General features: G+C 34.2%; 1 protein-coding gene across 12 annotated transcripts in view; it reads right to left on the minus strand.

Moving 5' to 3' along the window:
• The window catches only part of aru (arouser), a 46,889-nt gene extending 20,085 nt beyond the window's left edge, over positions 1-26,804 (minus strand). For 2 of the 12 annotated variants that reach the window (XM_036363616.2, XM_036363615.2), the window contains exons 1-6: positions 20,924-21,318; positions 15,815-16,214; positions 15,602-15,745; positions 13,980-15,533; positions 12,385-12,588; positions 12,231-12,291 (exon numbers count right to left, since the gene is read on the minus strand). In XM_036363616.2, coding sequence (XP_036219509.1) covers positions 12,231-12,291; positions 12,385-12,588; positions 13,980-15,533; positions 15,602-15,745; positions 15,815-16,156 — 2,305 coding nt within the window. In that variant the 5' untranslated portion in view covers positions 16,157-16,214; positions 20,924-21,318. Of the gene's footprint in view, positions 1-6,114; positions 7,513-10,005; positions 10,281-10,316; positions 12,292-12,384; positions 12,589-13,979; positions 15,534-15,601; positions 15,746-15,814; positions 16,215-20,923; positions 21,319-26,550 lie in introns of those variants that run through there. The other 10 variants (XM_070112718.1, XM_070112719.1, XM_036363618.2 and 7 more) reach the window with 9 other exon arrangements.
• Between the last annotated feature and the right edge of the window lie 337 nt (positions 26,805-27,141).

Consider the following 27,141-nt stretch of genomic DNA (forward strand, 5'->3'; position numbering starts at 1 on the left):
GAGTAATTAATGCTATATTTTGTGAAGATATGGTCGAATGAAAGAGTTTTCCATACAAAGACTGATTCCGAACTTTTAGTTTGTATGGCAGCTATATGCTATAGTGGTCCGATATCGGCCGTTCCGACAAATGAGCAGCTACTTAGTGAGGAAAAGGCAGGTGCAAGATCGATAGCTTAAAAACTGAGGGACTAGTTCGCGTATATACAGACGGACGGACTTGGCTAAATCAATTCAGTTCATCATGCTGATAATTTATATATATATTATATAGGGTCTACGACGTTTCCTTGTGGGTGTTACAAACTTTGTGGAAAACTTAATATAACCAGATCAGGGTAAAAAATGGCGGAATGCAGTAGGTATTTGGAAAGCCAAAGAAACGCTTCTAATATTTCGTAAAGAAAAGGCAATTAATTCAATTGTCCAGTTCAAATAAAAGGTGAGGCATAAGCAATTGCAAAACATTTTGAAGATTTTCGAAAGCGTTTTAGGTTTGTATTTTATACCAAAAGATAACTAAAAACTTATGAAAAATTACTGATAGACAAATGCAGATAATGCAATGTATGGCAGCTACATATACGTATGCTAACGGTCTCATTTAAAAAATTTTATTGGAGATTGTACCGTTTCCTTGGATATTAATGCATGCCAAATTTCGTTAAAATACATCGTCTACCAATAGGGATGACGTGACGTTGACAGCTCGTGGCGGCTATGTTTGTTTACGGATTTGTGTCAAATTTTGTCAGTGCGTTCAGTAAGGTTTGTCATTTAATCATGTCACGTTTTACTTTGGTACAACGCTTGGAAATTCTCCAAGAATATTACGCAAATTCACGTTCACCGGTGGCTAATGTAAGAGCTCTTCGGTTATACACGGTTAAAAATCATATCCTCAGATGAGGCCCACCAATGGCTTAATGGCTTCGTCAGCAAACAAAACTGTCGCAATAGGCGTGAGTCAAATCCTCGTGAGGTTCAGGATTTGGGTATGGCGGCATCATAGGGCTTTATTTATTTCAAAATTAGGCAGCAAATGGCGTTGCCATCAATAGCGAGCGTTATAACACGATGTTGATCGACCTTTTTCCCGGAATTTGCAGAGAAGACGGTGCGCTGCCTCATGTTTCACGTCTAAACATGGACACTTTGCGTGCAAAGTTTGGCGACACGTTAATTTCGAGAAATGGCCCAGTCAAATGGCCTCAAGATCATGTCATTTAATGATTTAAATGGGTTGAGATATGACATAGAATTATCTGTATAACAAACACCACAGAACACATTTTGACCAAATTTGAGTGTTTTCCATACAAGGGCATGTATTTCATTATGTATTATTTTCGAGAGCGTAAGCACGTACCACGACGTGTAAAGTGATACCAAATCGATACCCATTATATATATCATAAAAATCATTTAATTTCCTGAAGTGTCAATCGTGATCCATAATCAGTGTAAAGGTGTTCCTTTTTACAATGAGTGAGCGCAATGCGCCTAATTCTGCAAACAATGTCGCAACGATAATCTTAAATAGAAAAAGGAAAAATGACAACGTGTTTGAACACACAATGTCGAAAAATACCAAAAACAATTATTACGCTATACTAGCGTAGGACGATCTAGGAGAGTGCAATGAAACACTAAAAAAATTCGAACAACATGTTCGTTCCAATAATCTACGCAACGAATATGAACAAAATGAAACTAACAATACAACAAAAAACAACCCATCAACAAGTGCAGCGGCAGCAATAACTCCAGCTGTCGTCTCTCACAAAAACAACACTAGTGAAGTTAATTCGATCCCAAACGTCAAACGAAAAATAAACAGAAAAAACATTCCTCCAATAAACACATTCGACATCGAATTAAAACGAATAATAGAACTAATAAAAGACGGTCTAAACATAACACAATTTAAAATCAAAGAATATAATCAAAATAAATTAGCAATTTTTTTAACCAACATTGAAGACAATAAAAAAGTTCGAGGGTATTTAGCAAAAACAAAAGTAAAATTCTATTCTTACACGCCTAAATGTTTAAAAACAAAAACATACCAATTGAAAGTGCTAAACGGCAATACCGACCCCGAGAATTTTTTTAATGAACTTTGCACATATCAAAACGATAACCTAAAAATTCTTAAAGTTAATCAATTTACCACAAAAATTTCCACGCAACGCAATATAAAACTACCTATGTTTATGGTTCAAACAAGTTCCGAAAGTAACGTTAACGAATTAAAATCAATCAAAACTGTTTTATACGATTGCATTAAATGGGAACCCCTACGGAAAGCTGAGATTCCGCAATGTAGAAACCGTTTCTTTCACAGCGCAGCGAGTTGTAATCTACCACCAAGATGAAGTCAAATGTAGCGGAACACATAAAAGCAAAGATTGTAGACGCAAACTCAACCGAAAATGATAAGGTGTATTGTGTTTTATGCAAGAAATTTGAACTACCAGCTTCCTACAAAGGCTGTGAGCGGTATAAAGAGCTTCAACAAAAAATAAGATTGAAAAAACAAAACATAATAGCCACGAAAATAAACACTAACCAAAATTTAACTAACTCTAATTAAAGTTATGCAAATGTCTGTAAACAGTCAACTGATGTATCTTGTGATAAAAATATTCAAAATTCTTAAAATCCATTATTCGAAGAATTAAAAAATACAATGTTATCTTTAAGTAAACTATAACCAGTTCTGCAGAAGCAGCTGGAAATACAAACGGCAAGAGTTGATGCAATGTACAATATAATAGATACAGCATGAATTCAGACCATACTATTACGATTACCCAATCCCAGTTAAACATAATTTCTCTTAATGTCAACTCGCTTATTAATATAAGCAGGAGAATAGAGCTAGGTAAATTCTTATCAAATAATAAGCCCGATGTTGTTCTGTTGAACGAAACTAAACTTAACACAAGACACAAACTAAAATTTATAGGGTATAATTTAATAAGAAAAGATAGATTGTTAGGATCGAGAGGAGGAGGAACCACAATTCTAATTCGTGAAAATATAAAATACACGAAAGTCTTCAACCAACACATCGATGTCCTATATTATTTAGAATCTTGCGTAATAAAAATACATATGCCTCCGAATAACATCATGTATATAATTTCAGCCTATAAAATAATAATATAATATATAATAAATAAACCTAATATATCCCTTGTACCAAACGATAGAAACTTGAGCAAAACAGAGATTGATCACATTTGCTTCATTTAAATAATATTGTATTGAAAGCCATAGAAAATAATGTACCAAAAACAAAAATCAATAGCCCTATTCAAACTCTTGTAAACTTGCTAAAACTAATACAAGTAGATGACAATATTAATAAACATTTTAATAATCAACTCGAGCAAAGACTTTTCCGTTATTAAAAAATCGTTTTTAAAAGGTAACAATAATACAATCAGTCGTATAAATATCCCCTTAAACTCATCCTATATAATCCAAAACGCTGGCTTGGACCGCGATTTTCTACAAAAAGACTTAAAAACAACCATGTCATCAATAACAACAAATTTATAGATGAAATAATTGGGACTTATTTCGAAGCAGTCCATGCTTCAAAAGAAAGTAAATCCAACAATCCAGTCCACTTTCAGGTACAAGAATGCTTCAAAAAGTTTTGGAAATGAAAACTTTATTCGACAGCACTCGAGCGACCAAAACAAACTTCTAAACTATCATCCGGCTTAGACCAAATACCCAATATCCTTCTAAAAAACTTCTCCTCAGACCTAATATTAGAATATTGCACTTTATTCAATATCATGTTATACTAGGCATAGCAAGTTAAATGGATTTTAGATAATTTTGAAAAAAATCGCGTTTAAAATGTCAGATGTTTTATTTTTAATTTTGCTTTTAACAATTTATTTGGACCAATTTTTCAATACAACTACAATTCCCACTTGACCTTTATTCGCCATAGCATTTCGAACGGTATTTTGGCAGGAATGATTGTGATAAGCGCGTCAATAGTTCGATTTTGTTTGACAAGGTATTTTCACGAAAGGAGGCATCGCTAAAATCTCCGAACAAACAACTATAAAATATAGCTGTCTTACAAACTGAACGACCATGTCCTTGTATGCATACGAACATTATTAAGAGAAGTTGACAGATAATTTTTTTCAGTCAAGAGCATACAGGAGTGTATTCAAAAAATATTTATGTACATTGCTTTCAACATTTAATTACCGTTTACTTTTCTATACGTTCTGGTGCTAACTTCGTCAAAATTGCAATTGTTGTCTTCTCGTGTTGTGCTGCGTTCATTATAGCTGGAGACGCTTGTTGTTTTTAGTTTTACCGTTATTAGAACTAGTAATGGAGTATAGAGCTAACTGCGATGTAGGTGGTACAGGAGTAAATTCCATTTTAGGTTGTGACGCGAAAATGTGTTTATATTTCATATTAGATGATTGTAGTTGTTGCAGTTGCTTTGATTGTGAGTTGGTTTTATTTTTAATAAATTGCTGTCTAAACGCATGAATTGGCTGTAGAGTCTCAGAGTGTTCTCCGTCCTCTGCTGTTGCCAAAAAAGTACCATATATATTATCTTTTTTTCTTAATAAGCTTAATTTTCTAATCAAACATAAGCTACATCAAGTAAGGAAGTTCTAAGTTCGGGTGTAACCGAATATTTTGTGCTCTCGCAGCTTAAAAGGATCAAAGCCCGGGTGTACTTCAGGTGTTGGCAAAATTTTATATTAAAGGAAGTATTGATCGGATTCAACCCATTTTTGACACAAAGACATATTATTATCGAGAGTTTCATTTATTTATTTTGTTATATGAATTTCAATTATATATCTTCCATATTGATCGATATTTTCCGTAAAAAGTCAACTAAAGGCACTGGGGTCCACATATTCAGTACCTAGGGGCTTGAACAGTTTTGATTCGATTTAGACAATTTTTGGTCACAACGTGGCATGCTTTAAATGCATTATTCACGCAAAGTTTTACCCCGATACAATCATTGTTGCTTGATTTGCATAGTGGAAAGTGAAAGGATCAGATGGAATTTAAAATGGTGGTATATGGGAAATAGGCGTGGTTATAATCTGATTTCGCCCACTTTCGCACTATAACAGAGAAATATGAGAAGAATGTTATGTACCGAGTTTAGTTGAAATCGGTTAAGCAGATCCCAAGATATGGGTTTTCACCTAAAAGGGGGCGGTGCCACGTCCACTGTTTAATTTTGATCGCAGTTCCTATAAAGTCATCTCATATCATTCTAGAGATAAAACTTCGTATCTATGGCGTGTTTAGTGTTTGATTTATCGCGCTTTTAGTAGTTTTTAACAGTACCGTTATATGGGGAGTGGGCGGGTTTGTCAACCGATTTCACCTATCTTCACACTGTCGATAGAGGTGCTAAAAATATTTGTTCTCAGTGAATTTTGTTTAGGAAATATGCACATTAAACCTAGTAGAGGGAGGGACCATGCCCGCTATTTAAAAAAAATTTAAACTGCAGATGCCCCTTCCTTATGTGATCCTGTATGCCAAATAACAGTTTTGTATCTTATTGTGGAGCTTAGTAATGGCAAGTTATTTGTTTTCGATTAATCGCGTTTTGTGGGCGTGGCAGTGGTTTAATTACGCTCATCTGCAATACCAACCGTCTTACGGTACCAAGAAACATGTGTACCAAGATTCATAAACATATCTCAATTTTGTTGTATGGCAAGTTCGGGCGTAGGAAATTTTAATTTAATAATGAATAAATATGGTTATCTTGATATTTTAAAAATAAATTTAAAAGAAAGTGCAGTCAAGTTGGGACTAGGTGAGCGATTTATTTTCCAACAAGACAACGACCCGAAGCACACAGCAGAAATTGTGAAGCAGTGGTTGCTCTATAATATTCCAAAACCCCCGCAATCACCTGACCTCAACCCAATTGAACGCTTATGGGACCTAATAGAGAGAAAAATTAGGCAGCGTGCTATCACCAGCAGAGAAATTCTTAAGGACGCGCTTAAAGAAGAATGGAAAGCTATAAGTCCAGAAACAAAATCGCCTACTACAAGTAGAAGTCATTAAAAGACGTGGATATCCAACTAGTTACTGATTTATTATATACTTTTTAACCTTTAGCTTTTTATTCCTTTATTCTTGAAGTGAACGCAGACTTTTTCTGCTTGGCTTGAATGACCTTTTTATTTGAAATTATGACCGTGAAATTATTTTGAATTCAATTACGGTATTGGTACGTAATTTTGTAAAATAGTTACTTTTCATTCAACTAAATAAAGTACTGTAAACATTTTTTTTAATCATCTTCTTTTTCCGATTTTTCATAGTACAAAGGAAACTTGCGTAAGTGAACGCATACTTTTTCTGCCATGTGTATATAAAACCTTATATCTAACTCGATTAATTTTAGGTGATACAAACAACCGTTAGGTGAACAAAACTATTATGCTCTTTAGCAACATGTTGCGAGTGTGCAAAAAATTCATAACAAGTATACATACGTAACGGGTGTTTTTTTTAGAGGTATAGAACTTGAATTTGCAATAAAAGAACGATGGATTATTCGATTGACATGAATTTTATTTAGAGGTATAGAACTTGAATTTGCAATAAAAGAACGATGGATTATTCGATTGACATGAATTTTATTTATCCGAAAGATTATCTTGTGGCATTACATTTTAAATATGATTTCTGGCATATGACCGCCACGGCTGGCTCGGATGTAGTCCAATCTGGACGTCCAATTTTCGATGACTTTTTCCAACTTTGTGGCCGTATATCGGCAATAACACGGCGAATGTTGTCTTTCAAATTGTTAAGCGTTTGTGACTTATGCGCATAGACCAATGACTTTACATAACCCCACAGAAAGTAGTATAGCGGTGTTAAATCACAAGATTTTGGAGACCAATTCACAGGTCCAAAACGTGAAATTAGGCGATCTCCAAACGTGTCCTTTAGTAACTCGATTATGGCACAAGCTGTGTGACATGTTGCACCGTCTTCTTGGAACCACAGCTCCTGGACATCATGATTGTTCAATTCAGGAATGAAAAAATTAGTAATCATGGCTCTATGTCGATCACCATTGACTGTAACGTTCAGGCCACCATCGTTTTTGAAGAAGTACGGACCAATGATTCCACCTATGGGCTGGTGGACCAAACAGTCAGTATTTCTGGATGTAACGGTGTTTCGACACACACTTGGGAACTAGCTTCACTCCAAATGCGGCAGTTTTGTTTATTGACGTAGCCATTCAACCAGAACCAGTCGACGATAAAATGAACATAGTGCGCGATACGTATTCCGCACAGAACCATTATTTTCGAAATAAAATTGCACTATTTGCAAGCGTTGTTCAGGCGTGAGTGTAATCATAATGAATTGCCAAACCAAACTGAGAATAAGTCACTTGACAGCTGTTAAATCGGTCGCCATCTTGAACAGTAATGCCAACTTAAAGTTCCATACCTCGAAAAAAACACCCGTTATATATTATTTATGCTAGTAATAGCAACAACTTATTCAAGACAAGAAAAATGAAAACTATGTGAAAATTAAAAAGCTTGAAGAACACATATAACATATTTTTTGATGCTTTGCTACTTTTCTTCTGTGTCACCAATTCAAAGCCATACAAATAGAAAACTTCTGCTCGTGCTGGACATTGCTCATACGTTTGATCCTAAATAATGAACGGCCCTTAAAATATTTAAATATTCTTATTACCACAGGATCTAGGTTCGATCCCTGTTTCAACAAACATCAAATGGCTTCTAATTTCGGTCGCCTTTTCTGCTGCTAATGGCATTTCTCAGAGCGTATTTTTCGAACGGCACAAGGTGGAAATAGGAGCACAGGCATGCCAAAGGTGTGAGAAATAATAAATATTTCTTTTTTACTATACATGTTTATAACATGGCCTGAAAACTGTGGCTGTTGTGTTTTCGCTCACTTTTGGGGACTTTCTTCGGACTACAAATTGTTTGTTTCATGTATCCATGTTTCAACCATACTCACTAACCCACGCAGAAACTCGTTCTTATTGCGTTTGATGAGTGAAAATTGTCCTTGGAAAGTCGAACACGTTTGTTTTTTCGATGTATTTTTCAAACACTCGGCGTCCATTGTGCGCTAAGCATTTTTATTTCTAAAAATTCGTGAAGAATATGTCTTACGCATGCTTTGGGAGTTACTATGGACTCCATGATGTGAAATCAAAAGATTTTCTTAGATTTGTTAAATGCTGGTCTAAAGAATTTAAAGACACCTATGTTACTAAAACTCGGTTTAAAACTTTGATTAGACCTATATTGGAATACTGGATCTGTCGGATGGAGCCCTAGTTACCGTTTGGAAAAGATAGATTCTGTTCAAAAACAAGTTTTATATTTCGAATTAGGGCATTTACGATGAGATTCTAGGTTAAGTCTTACTCCACACACTTGTCGTTTAAAGCTTATAAATCTACCTACACTTGTTAGTTATGGGAAAATGCTTGGCATAAAATTCTTAGTGAAGATCCTAAATGGAACAATTTGCAGTTCTTGTCTCTTGTCTGAAGGTTATTTTAATATCCCGGCTCGCTTTTCGAGGCAGTTTAGATCCTTACTGTTAAATTCTGGTATGTCACGACTTTAATTCCCATTCCTGCACATTTGATTTATCTGACTCACTTTTGAAAATTAATAAGACTACATTGCTTTCTCTTGATAAATAAAGGCTTAACAATTTATTATAACGTAATTTTAAAAATTAGCTGTTGAAATTTATGTTTCTCTAGCTGAGAAATTTTAGATATCGACGCTTAAAAAACTCTCTTGCCATTCATGAGTAGCTAATTTCGCATGTATATGGATTGTGTCCCTCGCGTCGTAGGGCGAGAAGAGGGTAATCGTTGGGTTATTATTATTTGTAAGAAACAACGTTAACATCGGTTGCATCTAAGTTATAATACCCTTTATAAATACCAAAGATTTCTTACAATAACTTTGAAGGGTCCGTTTGTATGGCAGCTATGAGCAATAACTACTCAATCTGCACAATTTTTACGGAGATTGCACCGTTGTCTTGAACAATAACCCATGCCAAATTTCGTGGAGGTATCTCGTTAAATAAAAAAGTTTTCCATTCAATAGCATGATTTTGATCGGTCAGTTTATATAGCAGCTATATGCTATAGTCATCCGATCTATACAATTTCTTCGGATATTGCACTATTGCCTTAAATAATTATCTATGCCAAATTTCGTGAAGATATCTTGTTAAATTAAAAAGCTTTCCATACGAGCACTCAACTCAGCTCGTTACAATCGTTTATATACAGGGTGGCTCACGAATCGGGCTACAAAAACAAACCGTAATAACTTTTTTTCTGTGTGAGTGATCTAATTACTTTTTTTTTGGCAGATTAATATTATATTATATATTATTTTAAAATTAATGCTTAGAATACCGTAATTTCCGTCCAAAGGGAATTCAGACGGGATTTCGGCGGCATTCCCACGAGTAGATGAACCATTTTGAGGTTGGTAAACATGTTTGCCGAATCTGGAAGTAGCGCAAGAAGACCGTACCATCGAGATCCGTATGCTATGTTTGTGTTCAAGAAACAATCACGGCTGTTGCATTGCCAATTCAGGCAAATCCAAGAGTTTCGACTCGCAACTTATCGACGCAACTGGTAGTTAGCAGACGGTTATTACAATGGATAATTCATGAAACCTGTTTCCGTATAAAGTTCAAATAACACGCCGGCTTAACATTCTAGATTTGGCTATTCGGCTGGATTTTGCCAAAAAATGATTGAAATTCCCGAAGAAGACAATAACTCGATAAATTTCCTGTTTATGTCTGATGAGACCCATTTTGATCTTGAACGGATTAACAGAAATGTAAACAAGCAAAATTGCCGATTCGTGAGCCACCCTGTACTTACCATATATACTTTACAGGGTCTCTGACTTTTCCTATTGGATGTTACAAACATGGTGGCAAACTTTATATACCCTGATCAGGGTATAATGAAAACTACGGATTGTGTTGACAAATTTTGGTGAATTTTTTTGAAGTTAAAAGCTGGTGCAAGCGGAAGCAGCAGAAAAAAGTTTACATGCAGCCATGCCAATATAGAGTTCAAACTATTATTTTTGATTGCAATATAAATGGTTATTAAGTTGATGCTAGTTGTACGTATTTTATACGGTATATTGTGCTGAAAATATGGTAAATTTATTAGTCTGCATGTGTATGAAATAAAAAAAATAAAAGAAATATTTTATTTAAAAAATTCCACAACTATAAATTTTTTATTTTTCATTAACATTTAGTTTTTATAACCAAACATATAAAAGTAATAAGCATTGACAAAATAATATAATAAGGATACGTCACACATGTATGTAGTTTGTATACATATACAATACAGATATTTACATTTATGTGTTTTTAGGACAGTAACAATAAATTTTCTGTAAGCTTAATTCATTTAATATATCAAAATCTACAATTCTTTAGTTTTATACTTATGTAAGAAGAAAGTAGCTCTAATTTATGTAAGCAAATTAAGTACTTTATTGCAAATGCGGGTATAATATCTTTTTCAGTAAGTATAGTAAGGGTCTAGCAATGAAAAGGTAACGAAATGTACATATGTTTAAATACAACATATTATCTATGGTGCTAAAGTGACTAAACTCGAAACATTTAGTCGTTATTTGGTTGTTTGTCACAGCTATTACATCCACAAAGTTTAGACAACGTACTCTGCGGCTCTACTGGACAGGTTTAATTATATCAAATTATCGTCCAGTTATGCATTGTGAATGCATCGAAATTGAATAGCTAGATTTCTTACAGTTGGCACCCTGCTATTTAAGAGTGCAAATCCATTGATTATAGTTGGCAGAACTAATAAACTACAATCTGCGTATAACGAAGACCTCGCCGGAATCAAAAGTTGTAAAATTAAAGCTATTACATACAGTGAAATTGTCCAATAGGGACAGTCCACATAACCGTTAAAATTTCGTGACACACAGCTCTCTATGACCGTACACGGACACTATTTTGCCAATATTTCGTTCCTATTATCTCTGATAAACGTACAAGAAACCACAAAATGTGTATAGAAAATTGTACAATATGTAGTCCCTGTTTTTTTTTAGTTCTTATTTATTTGTGGAGACTTGCAACAGTTTTTTAAGAACAATAAACAAATTGACTTCCTCTTGCGTTGTCTGGTTTGCGGTGGTCCGTTGAGCCTAATCGCATAATTGTAATTCATTAACTACTGGCTAACATTGGCATTCATTAGTTCATTAGAAGTAGTGTTCTGAGTTGCAGTATTTTTTGTCAATCTGAAAACTATGCTGTTGTAATTTTTATTGGTGTTGTTGTCGTGTGACACCGAAGCTAAATATTTTGGTCACCCTTATTTAAAAGAGTTGAGTTATTTTTCATTTTGGTGAATCCTTTCGTGGATAGGTATACCACTTACATATGTATACGAGTATAAGAATATGAATGTAACACACATTCATATATATAGTTCTTTTGTCTTTCCTAAATATACTTGTATGTAAATTTGTAAAACACTCAACACTTAATAAATTATAACTTCAGTTAATTTTTGTGACTCTACTAAGTATTCATTTTAAACAAGTTTTTGTCACGCCCCAAGGCCACACCACACTGATTTCGGCTATAAGGAATTTCACTGCATATATTTTTCTTTGTGATGAAGTTGCAATCATTATACAAGTACGTTTACAATTGCGGAGTGTTTATAATGTTCGCTGCGGTTTAATCTTAGTGCTGCCCTTCTTATTTTTTAGACTGTTATAAAATTTCAGCTTTTTCATACTTTGTCTTTGATCTAAGTTCCAGAAAATATCGTTTTTGGTGAAAACTTTTTTCAATATATTAATTGTATTGTTTTACTTTACTAGATTCGCAAAAGTGTCTTAAAAATGCAACTGTCCTATATTGCTCGTTTACATTGCCAATTGATAGTCACTTAAACAAACACATACTTTATGTAAAATTAATGGAAGCAAACAAAGTTTAAGTTAAAAAGTCTACTTATTGTAAAATATTTGTATAAACAATATCATGGATAGACAGTAAAGAGCGTGCGATATACGTATACGCTGCACCTTATTAAAAATATCTGAACTCTCCTTTCTTACCCAGATGCTTATTTCGAATCCAGTTGGTAGTGTCATGTGACCGGTGAGTCTCGATATTATCCTAAAAGTTATATAAATGTAATAACGATGCAAATATATAATATCATAATAATTATATAAATATACATAGTATATTCATATGAATTGAACTTACACTGAGATTTGTATTTATCGCGTTCCTCGGGTGAGCATAACTATTGTTTCCTTGCAGATGTGACGGTGCTTGTTGTTGCCCATAGAACTGATTGCTCGCAGACTCGTCGGCGTAGTTATATAGAGTGACAATTGTGTGTGGAACATGAGCCACTTGACCTCGTATGTTACGAGCCTTCCACCATTTTCGCGTATCATCCAAAATCTAAAAAAGGTATGCGAACACTTAACCATCTCTAAACTTTTTTAACTCTTCCACGACACTGGCATAAGTTTTTAGAATAGAAATTATGCTTCGTAAAACCTACGAAGCTAAATAAATGTTAAATAATACAAGAAAAACCGTTAACTTCGATTGTATCGAAGCCTTCACAAGTACAAAAGATTCCATATAAGAACTTAATTTTGATCGGTCAGTTCTATAGCAGCTACATACATACATATATGCTAAAGTGGTCTTATCTGAATAATTTCTTCGAAGGTTGTAGCGTTGCTTTGGACAACAATCTGAACGTGTGCAAAATTTCGATATCTCAAAAAGCGAGGGACTAGTACGCGTATTTACAGACAGACGGATATATTTAAATCGACTCAGCTCGTCTTGCTGATCATATAGGTATAATCTATATATATAAAATTTACGTGTCACGTTGTTTGTACGGGGTAAAGTCTTTAAGTACTGAGCCGATTTACTAAAATATAGTACAATATATTCCGTTTCATCTAACTTAAAAAATAGAATAGTTAATATCTCAACTATTTTAAAAGTTAAAACAATTCATAAATAAAAAAATTTACACATAAGCATGTGTCCGAAATTCCAAAAAAATATTGTTATTATAATTTTGACAAAAACACGAAATTCCGAGAAAAGAAGGCTTGATAACCAAAATGATCACCGAAAATATTCTTGAAATCCTTCCTTTTGACTGAAATTTTATTGAAAAATGGTCCTGTTGCAGCTGACCAGTCTTCATAAAGTTACAGTTTCCTATTGGTTTAACATTCTTCATGTCTTTACGTATGTATATAAGTCTCAAAAGATCAATCAATAGTTTATTATAATAGTAGTATGTATACCATAGCCACAGCAACGCGTGACCGGATCTAGTAGTACTTTTGTATTTTATAGGGTCTCCAAAGTTTCCGTCTGGGTGTTACAAACTTCGTGACAAACTTAATATGCCTTATCCAGGGTATAATAATAGTAATTGCCAGTAAAACAAATGCTCGTTTTACGGCTAGGAGTTTTGTATCTAAACTTAATGTTCTGATGATGATATGGAGAGGGATTACACTCATAGGCAAAATATCAACGTACTGTGTGCGACGTAGACAATTTGTAGCGGTTCATTTAAGCTAGCTGCGCGTTAAAACTCAAACAAAGGTATGTACCTTCTAAGTAAAAGTATTCGAAATTTTATGGTGTGATGCCCCAGCTCGTGTTTTGACTCAGTATATAGGTGAATCATTAAAAGGTATTAAAGTTAATAACTCGGTTGCTTACGCATGTATACTTTCATAAATCATGTCATAAATTTAAGATTTCAGTATGATAAAATCCCAACTTTAGAGCCGTAAAAATAGCTGACTCACCTCCAAATATTCACCACGAACCACACTTAGCTCTTTATCATTGTTGGCTGTACGGGGATATGTGACTAGGACAATTTTAGCATGAGCTGTTTGTAAGTCATCTAGCCACGCTGCCAATATTTGTTCGTCGTTGGTGCTGTTATCACGACCAGAGAATTCGGAAACTGAGTTATTATTGCGCCCGCCTGTGGTATTTTTAGGGTCACGTGCATGTAATTGTTGCATTCCTGTTGATATTTCTTGAATACCAGCTGCAGTGTTATTATTAATTTGCAAACCGTGCAATGCCCCTCCGCTACCTTCAATTGAATCAATTGAAATTTCACTGTGTATGCTAAAATCACCAGGCCCACTGTTCGCAGCGCCACTTATGCCATCTGTGGCCAGAAGTCTTTCACCACCGCGCTCATAATGACCAGAATATTTCTCAATTGGCATACTTGTTTCGTATTCTTCGGCTTGGCCTATGTGTAAAGCGGTATTGCTGTAATTACTATTACTGCTAACTAGGCGACAGTTCGGGCCGCTGTGGCTGGTATGATCGGCATGCAAATGTGATTTAACATCTAAGCGACGCTTGCTAAGGTTTGTTGGTATACTAAGGGTTTCCAGTTCATCGATTACCAAGTAGTCTGGGGACCATCCATCCATGAATACAGGATGGTATGATCCCACATCATTTTTCCACTGATCGCGAGGTATAATCCAAGCGTCACCAAGAGAGCGCCATAGCTCAGTTTCTTTGCTCGTAACGCAGTTGATTAACAGATTTATGGCTTCACGTGTAAGTAATGGATTGATCACACGTGCTGGCAATTGGGACTCATAATAAGTGTCACTGGAGGCCTCGACAATTAGTGCCAGCGGTGTAAATAAGAAGTGAACTAGTTCAGGAGCATTCGGATCATGTATATGTGCTTTCAGCTTGGCCAGCAAGTTAAATGAAAGTTTAAATTTGGCGAAAATGTCGATAAACTCTTTTTCATGAGGCGGTCGAGTACGCAACATTAATAAACCCTCGCCGGGATCTTTCTTTTTTGTTTTTCGGATTCGGCGTCGACGCTCCAGTTCGCGTGATGCTGCAGCTGCATGTTGCAGACGTGCTATGAACTTTTCTATGTCATCGAAGCAATGATTTAACACAGCTACATCACGTTCATATTTATCACTAGACGTAGAACTAGTTTCGTCATTTAATCCCCCTTGTTCGGAATCTGTTTCCCCATTTCCATTACCGCTACCAGCAACAGCAACTGTATGACTACTTTCTAGCATGGGACTGCGGATGTGTAAACCATATTGGTCTATACTAGTGCGTGATGGCGTAATAGCACCACCATTGTGAAGATGATGAATTTGTTGCTCACTGCGGCTATGCTGATTAGAGGAGGCTGGTAATGACTTAACTAAACCAGTAGGACCGATTTTTTGGCTTACTTGACTTGATGGCGATTGTTGTTGATGCATTAAGCCGTCACGCTGTTGTGTCACCATTTTGCCATTCCTTATGCTCTTTAAGTCTTCAACCAAATGCACGGCGGATACACTTTGTGACTTAAATCGAAGTGAAGAAAAACTTTTAAAATTTACAGCTTTAAACAATGAAAAGTTTGTATATTTACCTGAAATATATGCATTTCTGAGCGTGAGCCACTGCCGCCGGACACGATAAATACTAATATATTATTATATAACTCCATGGCATCAGTAGATGTAAATGCTGTTGGCTCCTGTATAAGAGATGCTGGAAATCTTTCTATGATATTCTAAAATTAATTTAATGGTAAGCACTGTAGGCAAACAGAGAATAGGCAATAAAGTCAATATATCCTCACTCCGGTTTCATAATCCATTATGAGCACCCATTGGTAATCCAAACATAATTGCATTTTCTGGGACCATATACCCGTAGTTTTTTCCAACTGTAACAGCCGTCGCATGCCGTCTGCGGGATGGACAATGCCGGATTCCTTGTTTACCGTAAAGGTAGCTAAATGTTCGAGAAGATATATTGGCTTATTGTTCAAATCACTCTCGTGATGATCTTCGCCGCTTCGAGAGTCTCGTTCATCGCCGGAATATTCACTGGAGCCCATTTCACCAGCAATACCACGTAAACTGCCGCCAGCTGTGCTATTACCACCAATAGCACCTCCATTCGAGCTGTGATAAGCCATTCCGGGGAGCTCTCATTAACACAAAATTATAACTATTCGTACTAATGTTAAAAAATAACTAGACAACGGTAATAATAAATATATAGAAAGAGTATTAATTTTGTTTTTGGCCTACAAATAAAAAGAATATAGTTTTTTTATAAACATGGTTAATTCAGGCACAAATATCATCATTTTAAATGGCACTCAAGCTCTATAATTTCTTTAAAAAAAGACTGTGCTTTTCTCGGGTATTTATTAATTCCTGTAGTTTTCATCTTGACAGACCCAGTAAACTAAACTTATATACATATTTCATTAGTGTATTTCTCCGCCTATTATCTTTGTTTTGGTGTGTTTTGAAATGTGTGTGTTGGCAGCCCTGCCCTTTTACAACCTTTCAACAGATTATTCATATATTTATATATATGTACATATATGTATGTATATACAAACAGATATAAATAGCTGGCTAACCAAATAACAGTTTACAAGTATTATATTTGACAGAAGCAGGTATCGCTTGTATAGTTTTTTTATCACACTTACAAGTTCTTCACCAATACTTCTGGAGTCCAACATACATGGGTTAGAAAAAATGTATTTCCATACATAGAAATAACACCTATTTTCAGAAACCTATATGTTAATGTGTACAATTTGAAACTGCAAATACAAATTGGATAATCAGTTATGGTAAATAAAATACTCTTTTAATGTATAAAAGACATCACTTCTGTGAAGGTCTGGTTACCGTTTGAGATATGGAGTTTGAAACATATCGCAATTTCCTCCTTGACTGTGCAGCTTTTGATTGGACTTAACTGTTGCGTAAAAATTCAACATTCATTATTCGACGAAACTGTGAGTAAATTACAATTATAGGTATTTGGTATCTTCTTAACTTATATTATGGGTCATAAATTCTTGTATTTCGTATCCTTATTCACTCTTTTCTAAAATATTTCAGATATATTAAGCATTTTCTTCGAATTTTAATAAAACCGGAATTCAACTCGTCTAGTCATCCTGATAATTTATACATATGTATATAACTTTATATCTATCTCGAATAGTTTTCGGTTTTACAAACAACAGCTAGGTGACGTTAGGTGAACATAACTATTATTAGGTGAACATAAAAGAAGAAATAGTAGATCAACAATTTTCAAAATATACATATGCAAAATAGTGTTACTAGTTATACCTTCAACAGCGTATATTAAGTTTGCCACGAAGTTTGTAACACCCAGATGGAAACGTCGGAGACCCTATAAAATATATATTATATAAACGATCAGAGTAACGAGCTGAGTTGTTTTGGCCATTTCCGTCTGTCCGTCTGTCTGTATATACGTAAAATAGTCCTTCAGGTTTTGAGATATCGATCTAAAATTTTTCATCCGTGCTCCCTAAGCTGCTCATTTGTCAAAGCCGCCTATATGAGACGACTATAGCATATATCTGTCATATAAACTGAATGATAAAATACATGTCCTTTAATAAACAACTTTTTCATTTGACGAGATATACTAACGAAATGTGGAGTGGAGTATTATCCAAAGCAACGGTTAAAACTCTGTAGAAATTGTTTAGATTAGACTACTATAGTATACAGGGCTTGTTTGAAGATATTTAATTAACGAGATATCATCACGAAATTTGGCGTGGATTATTGTCCAAGGCAACGCTACAATCTCCTAAAAAATTATTCGGATCGGACTATTATAGCATATAGTTGCCATACAAACTGACTGATCAAAATCGAGATTAATATCATTTTATATCCTTTTATGCTATAAAAAATGCACCTATGAAGGGTATTATTGAAGTAACGTTTTTTTCTTATTTATCAACAATTTCTCTTAAACCGCTTATACTTGTATGTATATTTATATATATAAAGTCTTTAGAGATCTCTCATTACAATTGATATACATATGTGTGTTTAGATTGGAAGGACAAAATGCATTATTCATTTAAATTTGGTTTTCGAATTTCATAGACGTATTTGGCTCAGCAATGAATAATTCAAACATTACGTGAGATATCCAAACAAAATTTATAAGAGAAGGTAATTCAAATATGTGATTCGTAGGTAATAAAGATGAGTGAAATCTATCTTTGACCACGCCTACTAACTGTATTCTACATTTATAATAGATGTCTCAAGAAAAATAACTGCGTTTGTATTCTTTGGCAATACTTTAATAAAAATGTGACAAAATTATGGCCACTAGCATTTACAACATTTGCCCGCACGAGCACGACCGAATCTTTAAGTTTGTGCTTCTCTTTTCGCTAACATGTGTATAGACATATGTAGATATTTACATATACATATATGTATGTAGGTTAATGGTAAAGTTAACAATCTCTCCTAGGAATGTATTATACACATTCCGGTGTATAGTACATACATAAATAGATAGGTACATAAATATATACATATGTGCATACCTGTACAAGTTCGAAATTCTACACATTACTATTGCATGATATCACTGCTTTGACATTTAGGCGGTTTCATGTAGCACTTTCTTAATTTTTTTATACTCTCGCAACCTGTTGCTACAGAGTTTTGTTCACCTAACGGTTGTTTGTATCACCTAAAACTAATCGAGTTAGATATAGGGTTATATATATATAAATGATCAGGATGAAGAGACGAGTTGAAATCCGGGTGACTGTCTGTCGGTCCGTCCGTCCGTGCAAGCTCTAACTTGAGTAAAAATTGAGATATCTTTATGAAACTTGGTAGACATGTTTCTTGGTACCGTGAGACGGTTGGTATTGCAGATGGGCGTAATCGGACCACTGCCACGCCCACAAAACGCCATTAATCGAAAACAAATAACTTGCCATAACTAAGATCCGCAATAAGATACAAGACTGTTATTTGGTACACAGGATCACATTAAGGAGGGGCATCTGCAGTTAAAACTTTTTTTTTAAAAGTGGGCGTGGTCCCGCCTCTAATAGGTTTAATGTGCATATCTCCTAAACCGCTAATGCTATAATAACAAAATTCACTAGAAGCAAATGTTTTTAGCACTTCTATTGACGGTGTGAAAATAGTTGAAATCGGGTGGCAACTCCGCCCACTCCCCATATAACGGTACTGTTAAAAACTACTAAAAGCGCGATAAATCAAGCACTAAACACGCCAGAGACATTAAATTTTATCTCTGAGATGGTATAAATTGGCTTTATAGGAACCGCGTTTAAAATTAGTCAGTGGGGGTCGCACAGCCCACTTTTAGGTGAAAACCCATATCTTGAGATCTGCTCAACCGATTTCAACCAAATTCGGTGCATAACGTTCTTTTCATGTTTCTATGTCATAGTGCGAAAATGGGCACCACGCTTACTTCCCATGTAACACCATTTTCAATTCCATCTGATTCTTTCACTTTCCACTATGCAAATCAGGTAACAATGATTATATCGGGGTAAAACTTTGCGTGAATAATGCAATTAAAGTATACCACCTTGCGGCCAAAAGTTGTCTAAATCGAACCAAAACTGTTCAAACCCCTAAGTACTAAATATGTGGACCCCAGCGCCTATAGTTGACCTTCTACCGAAAATATCAGTCAATCCACAAAGAAATCTCAAACGAGTATACCATTTGACTTTGCGAGAGTATAAAATGTTCGGTTACATCCGAACTTAGCCCTTCCTTACTTGTTTTAAATTGGTTTTTACGGCCATTTCTACACTTCTACATATGTATATACATAACTGTGTAATGTGACTGAATGACACCATTTACAATGAAAGTTTTTTCTTATAACTGCTACCATACATACATTGGTCACACGCTAATGCTTTTATTTACATGCATACATGGATATTTACATATTTCTACAAGTGAACCTCAAACGGACCTTGATATCGAACTTGTTGGAAAATCAAAAGACCAAATAACAATCTATCTGATATTAGGTTATTTGATTCGATTTTTTACATATATGTATGTACATTTTTTATATTGATATATAATATAAGCAATATAAGACTAAATTTGGATACTTTGAGTGAGGTCGTAATGTTGTCTGTAATGTAGAGATATTTTATTTGTAAAGAAAAATGCAGTTGGCTGATTAATAAGGCTTGTAATTACAATTGAAAAGGGGTTTATATGTTAACTAGTCGATTTGACGGCAGGAGAGTAATTGCCGGAATACATAAGTTACTATACATATATATGCACATATCTGAGCAATAAATACGTATGTGCGTTTGTAAAGATTTATGTACATGCGAACGTATAAGGTTGCTCCTTGTATGTGAGTATAATGAACACTAGGACTTAGTACGCACGGGTAAATACAACCAAACATATAAGTTTAGATCATTGGTGTCAAGATAACAAACATGTTTTTTTCATGTTTTCCTTAAACAGTTTTAGCGCAACTCAGATTGTTATAATCTTTACATACATATGTATGTTTAGGTTAGTCACTTCTTTATGCGTTAGAAATATTTTAATACTTTGTTTATTTATACAGTTGGTTAGAAAATAAATGGCTTTTTTTCGTTAAAGTTATTATTATTAGTAACAATTTTGCTTTACGGCACATATTTTTATTTTGCTATTGCGGCCATTTGCCTCCATTAGTTAGTAAGTGTACGTGCAAAAACTGGCGTTAAAAGTGCAACGAGTAATAGAAAGCCGCCACAGAGCAGCCAAACCCATATACATTTTTGCGTTGTACATAATTGTATATAATATTATTAATAAGCCCATTAACATATAACATATAGATACACATACACACGTACATTTTGAGTTTTAACAGCTACATCCGTTGAACTAAATTCACTACATATTTTATATAAAATTTGATTCAAATCAAAAAAGAAAAGAACGCAATTCCAACTTGAACAAAAAGTGTAAAGTCAGATGAAAACAACGTTATCGTCAAAATAACGCACGCGCGTTCTACTAGCCACGTTATTTCGCTCCACAAAACCTACTGCATTAACGTTTTTGGTTGTTGGCAGTTAGCCTGTGTTTTGCTTTCGTTTGATATTAGCTCCCACGAATGGAGTAGAGTTCGTCTCACGTGAGCTAAGTTGTGTGGTACAACTAACAGAGAGAGAGTTGCTGCTAAACACTGACCGTGGTAGTAAAGCCAGCCATAGCGCTCAACGCAAAGCCTGAATTGCGTTCTACTCCAGAATATTGAGTAGTAAAGAGACAGCGCTGTACTAAAATAGCTAATAGTTAAGAACTTTTAAAACATTTTGATTTATTTTAAGCGCAAATACAAATATTGCAATCATGGCAGCATTAACAGTAGCTCTTATGTATGTGTATATTTATGAATATACGAAACTATACAAACAATACGTAAAAACAAGAAAAAACGTTAACGGCAGTACCAAAGCTATAATACCCTTTACAACTACAAAACATTCCATTTCAAAGTTGATTTTGATCGATCAGTTTGTATAGCAGCTATACGCTACAGTGGTCCGAGCTGAACAGTTTCTTCGGAGATTGTACCGTTGCCTTAAATTTCGTGAAGATACCTCGTTAAATAAAAAAAGTTTTCCATTCAATAGCATGATTTTGATCAGTCAGTTTATATAGCAGCTAAAAACAGTTTTCCATACAAGGGGATGACTTTGATCCTTTACTTTGTATGTATGTCAGCAATATGCTATAGCGGTCCGATATTCAGATAGACATCTCAAAAACTGAGGGAATAGTATGCGTATATATAGACTCGCGATATGCTGTTCACCTTCTTCTTCTTAAATATAAAAATGAAACCCTATTTCGTTTGGTACTTGAAGAACGTCCAAACAACAGCACGAAAAGACGTAAAAATGTGTACAGTTATTCGTTTATTCCTGCAGAAGGTCCTAACGGAGACCTTTTTTGCAAAACCACCGCCGCTTTTGCAATCTATACATATATATAAAAGAAATTTTTAATGTTCAAAGTCAAAACAATTCATACATAAAAAAATTTTATTTTTTAAAATCGAAATTCATGTAAGAATCATCAGGCTCTGCCAGAGTACAGTAATTTTTGTTTACCATATACTGATTGTTGTTACTGAACAAGGCGATTTTTTTGGCAGATGTATCGCCAGGCAGTGTTGAGAAAAAGTTCGACCATAACTATCAACTATCTGGTGATTTTCGACTGATCGGTTACCTTTCGCATTTCTTATGCCAATGAGATTAACGAATGTTTAAGCAATCGTTCTTATGATGAAATGGTGAAATGTTGAAATGTTTCCATCATCCATAAATAATCGAGTACAATTGCAAATTGATTCATCAGCACAAATATATTCCGAACAATTGCTAGATATTAGGAATGATAGAATAGCACTGCAACCAAATACACAGTGCATTAAATTGCCAGACATTTTCCACACACTGCCACAAATGTAGATGTTGACGAAATTAATTTCAAGATAAAATAGATTTTGTCAGGCAATCTCATAAATTTAAAATCAATCACTTTTGTTGGTGATGAAAATTAAAACGTAAATTTTCAAATTGTATTTTAATAAAATTCAACATCTTTTGTTGACTTTTGCTTAATAGCAACTCAAAGAAAATGTTTGTCGAACATTTTCGAATTTTAAGTAATTTTCAAATTTGAATTCCGTGTATTTTTATACCGCTTATAACGTTTTTGTCGTAAGTAATAAGTATTTTCTATATTGAATAGTTTATAATAATACATTTAATAGATACCGTAGCCACAGCAACGCGTGCTCGAAGTCTTTTAGTTTACATAACTATACTACTTTATAGCGTCTACGACCTTTCTTTCTGGGTGTTACAAACTTTATGGCAAATAGCCTGTTCAGAGTATAAACATTCTTTCTGCATGAGTTCAAAGTATGATACGTTTTTGTGTAGTTTAGCTTTGGCTCGTGTTTGCTCAACGTTAAACTTTTGGGAAGTTACTTTTTATTAGAGCCAGGAACGCCACACCATGTTAAACCAAATTCGTATTTAGACTTAGTTGATGAGAGTTACATTCAAATAACATATTTCAACAACCCCTCACCCAATTATTACCAAATCGACTACAATTATGCGTACTTCCCAAACAAAACAATTTTAAATTCCTGCATATTATTTCAATTTATATATAAATCAAGCGCTTATCAAGAGATATAATAAAATTAAGTACACTTTTTTCTTTGCCAACCCCAAAATTCCGATTATATACCACCGTTGATTTTTTGCACCAGCTCATACGATATTTAGAAAAGAATTTCATTTCGTTAAGATATTTAACAAATTTATACTATAAAATTTAAAGCTCATACAGTTCTTGTGAGTTATCACTTTTTTAGTAGTTTTCAACGTAACAATTGCCACGCCCACTTTTTTGACAAGAGCTGGCCCTCTCTTCTGTGATCGTCTGTACTTGCGTTAAAAATTTATGGCTTAATTATAGCACTTTTTAATTTTTACTTAACGGCACTTTGTTGATGTAGCAATGGCCCGATTTTTTGTCCATCTGCAATACCATACTTCAAAGTGCCAAGGAACACGTCGCATTCATCGAGATATCGCAATTTTTACTAAAGTTATCGCTGGCACTGGCGGACGGACAGACAGACATCCGAAATACAATTCGTCAATCTGATCATTTTGATATATAAAATTTTTTATATTTCTCTAAGTATTAGGTGTTATAAACAACGGTTAGAGCAACGGTTATTGCTCTGTGCAAACTCATCGAATAAAATTCTGAATCGATCGATAGAAATGGTCTAAGGTAAATCGGATTTCGGAAATAGTTATATTAGGCAAATACTGACTAGGAAAGTGCTGCAGGGATTTAATAGATTTTTATCACAAAACCATATTTTTATCAATAAAAGATGCTCCCCTAGTTCTGTTAAGATATCCTACAAGCCAACCTATATTTTCGGTATAAAGTCAGTCATAGACATTAAAGTACTAAAGTTCGATCTAAGGTATAGACTGACTCCGACCATTTTTAGAAGTAAGGTGCCATCCCTTACAATATTGGTGCAAGGTTTCATTCCCACACCTACAGTGATGTTTGAAGTTGCTGAGATATGGGATTTAATCTACGGCCATGATTGCAGGATTGTAGCAAGGATTTGGATGATCTCGGAGTTTAGATGAATAAATCTTTCTACTGTCCTTTATTTCATTCTTTATCATAGGAATACAAAGAACTTTGCGAATATTTTTATTTCGAATGTACCATGGATAACCCGATATTGCTCTATGAGCTTTTGACTGGAACTTCTGTGTTATATCAATGTTGTGCAACCAACCTACCCGTTGAATATCATACATCCAAATCGGTTTTTTGACGTAAGTCATGACAGTACTCTCTGTGAATGAATGATATTCTGATTTCGTTAGTATTTATATTTACTTGCTCTACAGTGCCATATTTGCAGAAAACCCGAAATGGTGCATTGGTATTATATTATTTGCATAGAGGAAATGATACATCTTTAATAGTAAGTTTTTTTTTTGGAAAGGCAGGGCAGGAGTCTGTAAGAAGACGACTATGTTAAGATCTTCCCGGGTTTATCTATCATAATGATATTATAGTATTCGAGTCCGAAAATTACATTAATAAGCAAGTAGAGCACTACTACAGTAATATTCGGTAGATCCATTAGTAATGGAGTGATATGACTGTGTTCTGAACTGATCAGCAATGTGGTATCTAATTATTTGTGATAAGCTACAGCATTAACTGAACTTCTCTGTTAACGTTGTATTCAATTTCTGTGGAGGATGTCCTCAAATTTGAGCAGAGCAATGCAGTACATCCACGTCTACTTTCAATATAACACTATTTAGAATTCCATCAATCCATGAAAATAAGCAATAGTTTTACAATTAGTATCTTATTATTTTGCAATTAAATTACAATGTGTTACAGTGTTCAAACATTCTACTAACTGTTTTGAGTCTTCAGAAAGAAACGTCACGCTGATCATTTATGTTATACAAGTATATATACTTTATTGGGTCTAATAAAGTGTATATATAAATGATCAGCGGGCCGAGCTGACTTGATTTAGCCATTTCCGTCTGTCTGCTTATATGTACACGAACTAGTCCATCAGTGCTTGAAATATTGATCTGAAATTTTATACTCGTTTTCTGTCCAAGAAGCTGTTTATTTGTCGGAATCACCTTTATCGAAGCACTATAGCAAATAGCTGTCATACAAGCAAACCGATAAGAACAGGTTCGTTTTTAGAAAATTTTTTCATTTAGCAAGGTATCTTATAGAATTTAACACGGATTGTTATCAAAAGAATATAATCTGTAAAGAAAATGTTCAGATCGGATAACTATAACATATAGCGAATCTTCTATTTATGGTTTATATCAAACAACGTTGCTATAAATAAATAACGACACGTTTTCCGTTGGATAAAAATCGTTGGACGATTACCTTTTCATATTTATTGTAGTTAGTATTATAGTTTCTGTTTAGCCGCAGTAAACGTTATTTGTTGTTGTTCAAATAACTTAAGTTTTTAATACACAGTATCTAATTAAAAGCGAGAAACTTTTGTAAATTCAGCTGCCATTCGACAATAGAGTACTAAATTGTACTCTACGAGAGAATATTGTCTACCTACCGCAGACAATGAGTCGTCGTGTATAAAGGAATTATCGAATACTATCCTACTAGGTAGAAATGTCAAATTCGGAAAACTGATCAAGAGAGGAGTTTTAATACATTGAATATCTTTAAAGAAAAAATGTATACTTATTTTTTTATTTATTTATGAACTTAACTTAATCAACTGAATAATTTACCAAAAGCGATCTTAAAAACATTTGAATTTTTCCAGTATTATAATATTTATCTTCACACTTGTTGTTGTGGAATATTTTTAAAGAATTTTTGTTATCAATTGATGTGTTAAATTCTTATAAATTGATAATCAGTAAATTATTTTTCTTCCTGATCTTTGTCAATATTAATTAAATTCACGACTTACGTACACATTAGTTCAATTTTATTATATAATATATAATTATTTTAAATTCGATGAACGAATTTTATTTACAGTTCGTTTTACGATTTCTGTCAAAAAATGCCAAATACTTTGTTCAAAGATTGCCACATAATGTCTTTAAAATACTTTACAAGTTGAGGTATTTTGAAAATAAATTAGTGGGTACTTTAAAATTTATAAATCAATTTCGGGTATATTTAAATGGGCATTGATGAAGTCCACAAATTTTTAAACGGATTCATATAAAAACCTGCTAGGCCACGTCACGCATAAAAATGAGTAAATCACAGATGCGCCCAAAATTTATGTTTTGTGGCTTAAAATTTTACTAAGTCTTAATATTTTTTTCAATTAACTCCTTTGACAATATAATCTAAAGAATTCTTATACTTAACATACACATGGCAGAAAAAGTCTGCGTTCACCCACTGTATTTAAGCATTCACCAAAAAAATATATGCAACTTAAAAGTTTCTTTAATTTCTTTTCACTTATTTTGAAGACAATTGATAAACGATAGTTAGCGCGGTTAATAACACGTCTAAAACATACATAATCACAGGAGTTATTCTTGTTTTTTTTAATATGGACCAAAAGCGTAAAGCAATAGATATTGGCAAAAGAAAAATCATTGTTGGATTGTGGCAAAATGGCAAAAGTTATCGAGAAATCGCGAAATCGCTAAAACTGTTGGAAGACAATACTCCTCAGTCCAGAGAGTAATAAACAATTACAAGCAAACAAAATGTCATGAGTCCAAGCCACGTTGTGGACGTCCAAATAAACTAACTGAAAGAGAAGAGCGCAATATAACCTCTCTTGTGAAGTGTAATCCACGACTGACAGCAAGCCAAATTTTAAAAGACATAGAATTTAAATACCAAAAGAAATATGGTTATCTTGATATTTTAAAACTAAATTTAAAAGAAAGTGCAGTCAAGTTGGGACTAGGTGAGCGATTTATTTTCCAACAAGACAACGACCCGAAGC

This window comes from Bactrocera oleae, chromosome X (assembly GCF_042242935.1).
Source record: "Bactrocera oleae isolate idBacOlea1 chromosome X, idBacOlea1, whole genome shotgun sequence".
In the NCBI taxonomy this organism is placed as follows: domain Eukaryota; kingdom Metazoa; phylum Arthropoda; class Insecta; order Diptera; family Tephritidae; genus Bactrocera; species Bactrocera oleae.